Raw genomic sequence first — 3973 nt, forward strand, 5'->3', positions numbered from 1 at the left:
CAGCCCCAAAAGTGGTGGTTTTCCGTTGATGTTTTGGGCTGCGTGGGCTTGGGGCAAGGGAGAAATTGCCTTTCCCCTTCCTCCCATCAGTGCAAGAGAGATGCCACTGCTTCCCTCCAGCAGTGGTGTATATACACGCACACTCTGGATTATGTTGTAGCTGCTCTGGGGCTTTTATTGCAAGTTAAGGCAGGATTTGCAGCCTGGAGGCTGCCTGTCCTGTCCCTGTGACAGCACTTTTCAGCCTTGTTTTCCCCCACTGTTGTCTTGGTCCAAGCTCACATTCCCCTTGCCTGGAATGTTCTCCCGTGTCAGGATGGCTCTCTGATATCTGCTGTGTCTTCCTGGCAAAGCCCCAGTTGCCCTCAGCACCCTGAAGGGCCAAAGCAGAGCCAGCCACCCTGGATGCTAACCAAAACCATGGAGCTGCAGAAAGATAAGGATAATTAAGCTGAGGCTGGTGGAAAGAGGATGAGGGTGAAGGACTGATGGAATATCTATAGTCCCTGTTCCCAGGTCTGCCAGATGCCTGTAGGACAGGGCTGGGGTATAGCTCCTGGTCTCTGTGTGTAAGGGGAGGATGTTTGTGGACCATCAGAGGTGGTTTGGGTAACAGGCTAATTAAACCCTCTTGGCCTGTGGCCTGATGCTCTGGTGATGGAGTAACTGCAAGGAGGAAATTGGTGAGCAGGAAGGGGAATTCACTCACAGGTTTCCTTAAGGCTTCTGTGGGAAGCACTTGGCAGTGGTGGAGCTTCAGTCTCTGAGAGGGATGGAGCAGAGCGTGGTGGACACCTACCCACAGCATGGGTCTAACTCAAGCCTCTCTGCTCCCAGAGACAAACCTGAGACACACGTGCAAGAAGGTCATGGACTTGGTGAAGGACAGCCACCCCTGGTTTGGGATGGAGCAGGAGTACACACTGCTGGGCATCAATGGCCACCCCTATGGCTGGCCCGACAACGGCTTCCCCGGCCCGCAGGGTAAGTGCTCCCTCCCTGCCCCGACCTGGACGCTCCCCTCAGCTCCTCCCTGCCTGGCAGCAGGCATCCCATCCCCATTGCAGCTGACAATGGGCAGGGGTGAGGTTAGGAGCTGTTTGCTGAGAGCACCTGGTGCCCCGTGGCTCACGTGAGCCGCCGGCCGTGCCGCTCCCGCCGGACCCTGCTTGCACAAACAGCTCAGCTGTACAACTTGTTTGGCAAGGGCTGGAGAACTGGGCTGGAAGAACCTCCTCCCCGTGGCTGCTGGGGAAAGGGCTTGGCATGGCACATGGTGCCCTCCTGCAGCAGTGCGAGAGCCTCCTGGGAGAGGGCCAGTGGTTTCCCAACCTGACTTAATCAGCCTTTTGTGGGAACTGGCTGCTTGCAACATCTCCCTTCCCCCAGGTGGGCAGATGATCTTTGCCTGACCTGCTTGAATAAGGAAGAGCTGTATATCAAACCCTGGCGAGCTGAACTTCCTAGCCATGAACATTGTTGGCTGTTGTCAGAACAATCTCGGACACTTGATGTGCTCAGAGGGTCAGTGAGGTGCCGCGGGGCAGATCAAGCTGCGCTTTCCTTATCTCCTGACCACCTCCTGGGTGATGCATTACAAGTCCTGTTTACCTGCCTAGATAAGGATGAGATTGCACAGATGAACTGCTCCTGCTGCTGGTCCTGGAGTAGGGGTTGGTGACTCAGTGCCTCTTGGAGAGCAACACCATTTTAATCCCCATAAATCCTCTGCCCATGGCAGCAGGTACCTGGAAGTGTAGGATTGTGCTGCAATGCTGTTGTTGCTCCCAAAAGCTTTTCTGAGGTGGTGACTCCTTGTTCCTTTCCAGGCCCCTATTACTGTGGGGTTGGAGCAGATAAGGTGTATGGGCGCGATATCGTGGAGTCCCACTACAAGGCATGTCTGTACGCGGGGGTGAAGATCTGTGGCACCAATGCAGAGGTGATGCCCTCCCAGGTATGTGTATGCACAGCTCAGATGGATATGAGTTATCTATCATGAGGCTGGAATAACCCAGCAACTCCCAGCTTTTGTGGAATGCCAAATCCAGTGCCTCCCCCCATCACTTTTGTCTAGATGGGAGCAGTTGCACTGCTAGGATGAAAACGTCCGTTCAATTTTCTCCTAACTCACCCCAAGCTCCTTGCAGAGCTCAGCCTGAGCTCTGGCATCCAGTGCAGAGCTGGGAGCTGCCCTGTGCTTTCCTCCCCTGCAGAGCAGGGATGGAGGGGACAGCAGGAGCTGGGATGGGTTGCAGGAGCACCATGTGGAGTGATGGGTGTCTGAGTCCTGCTGCCTGGGCACCAGGAAGCTTGGGTGGGAGTGTGGCCTTGGGGAACGGTTGAGGGGGATTTGGGTTTATTTAGGAGTTAGCAGGGAGTCCCTGATTGCATTAGGCAGGTGACCAGACTGACTGACTGAATCGCTGGCTCCTGCTGCTGATGTGGCAGCGATAAGCAGGGAATTATCTGCAGGGGGCTGAGACAGGACTTCTAATCCCCCTGCTGTTTGCCCTGGCTTCTTTAGGGTCCTTCTTGGCTGCTTTCTGTATCCTGGGCTCAGGCCCAGGCCATGCCATCAGCTGTAAATACATCACCCTCTGCTTAGTCACTGTGGGTGGTGCAACCCTGGCTCCAGCCAGGCAGGGAGCAGCCCCTGGAAGGGCTGATGGGCTCCTGGTCGGTCCCCTGCCCTGTTTGCAGTGTGGGATCCTGCACACCAGGACCAGCCTCAGTCAGGCATGGTGCTTATTTACCTCTGTTTTGATTTAAAACCCTCTGATCTATTTAGTCATGAGTGGTTTATTCCCACCGTTTTGCATGCCAAAACTGTCCTGTGCTTAGCTTGATGTTCCCCATCCTTGTTGGTGATTCCCAAGGGGTGACATTCAGCTGGAGCCCAGGCTGACAGTCCTCATGGGCTGACAGGGATGTGGTGGCCAGGGAGGCACCAACCTGCCCATCCTTACCAGTGCCTCTGCTCTCCCCTTCCAGTGGGAATTCCAGGTGGGCCCATGTGAAGGCATTGAGATGGGGGATCACCTCTGGATGGCTCGGTTCATCCTCCACCGTGTCTGTGAGGACTTTGGGGTTGTGGCTACACTGGACCCCAAACCTATGACAGGCAACTGGAATGGTGCCGGGTGTCACACCAACTACAGCACCGAGGAGATGCGGAGAGAAGGAGGTCTCAAGTGAGTCCTGGGGGCTTCCCTGCTGTGTACCTGGGAGGTTGAGGGTATCATAGAACCATCAAGGTTGGAAGAGACCTTTAAGATCAAGTCCAACCATTAACCTGTCACTGCTGTACCTAACTCCTAAACCATATCCTCCAGCACCAGGTCCAGACAGACATCTCTTAAACACTTCCTAGAATCATAGAATTCATAGAATTTTAGGGGTTGGAATGGAGCTTAGAGATCACCCAGCCCCAACCCCCTGCCCTGGGCAGGGACACCTCCCACCAGAGCAGGTTGCTCAAGGCTTTAGCCAACCTGGCTCTGAACCCCTCCAGGGTGGGGGCAGCCACAGCCTCCCTGGGCAACCTGGGACAGTGTCTCACCACCCTCACAGGGAAAACTTCTTCCCAATATTCAGCTTAACTTTCTCCTCCATCAATTTGAATCCATTACACTTCTAGGGATGATGACTCCACCACCTCCCTGGGGAGCATATTCCAGTGCCTGAACACCCTAACAGTGACAACATTTTTCCTAACATCTGATCTGAATCTCCCCTGTCTCAGCTTATGGGCATATGTCCTTGGCCATGTGGTAGCATCTGTCTCTCTACCTGGGTGGCTGCACCAGGTGGGGTTGGGGCTGTACCAATTCATCATTTTAAAAGAGGTTGGTCATGAGAGTGTCCCTGCACAGAAGGAGGGGGTGACAGCCTTTTTGGCCAGGAGAACATCCTCCAAATGGACCTTCTGACCAACCCAACCCCATCTGGGTGCCTCAGTTCAGGAGGGATA

The 3973-nt window shown here is 54.6% G+C and overlaps 1 protein-coding gene across 1 annotated transcript in view; it reads left to right on the top strand.

The window, feature by feature from the left end:
- LOC103801726 (glutamine synthetase) overlaps window positions 1-3198 on the top strand; it is a 4958-nt gene extending 1760 nt beyond the window's left edge. Inside the window, exons 3-5 of the mRNA XM_009074150.1 lie at window positions 838-984; window positions 1830-1957; window positions 2995-3198. Coding sequence (XP_009072398.1) covers window positions 838-984; window positions 1830-1957; window positions 2995-3198 — 479 coding nt within the window. The remainder of the gene's footprint in view (window positions 1-837; window positions 985-1829; window positions 1958-2994) is intronic.
- Window positions 3199-3973: the final 775 nt, after the last annotated feature.

This window comes from Acanthisitta chloris, unplaced genomic scaffold, assembly GCF_000695815.1.
Source record: "Acanthisitta chloris isolate BGI_N310 unplaced genomic scaffold, ASM69581v1 scaffold32874, whole genome shotgun sequence".
NCBI classification, from domain to species: Eukaryota; Metazoa; Chordata; class Aves; order Passeriformes; family Acanthisittidae; genus Acanthisitta; species Acanthisitta chloris.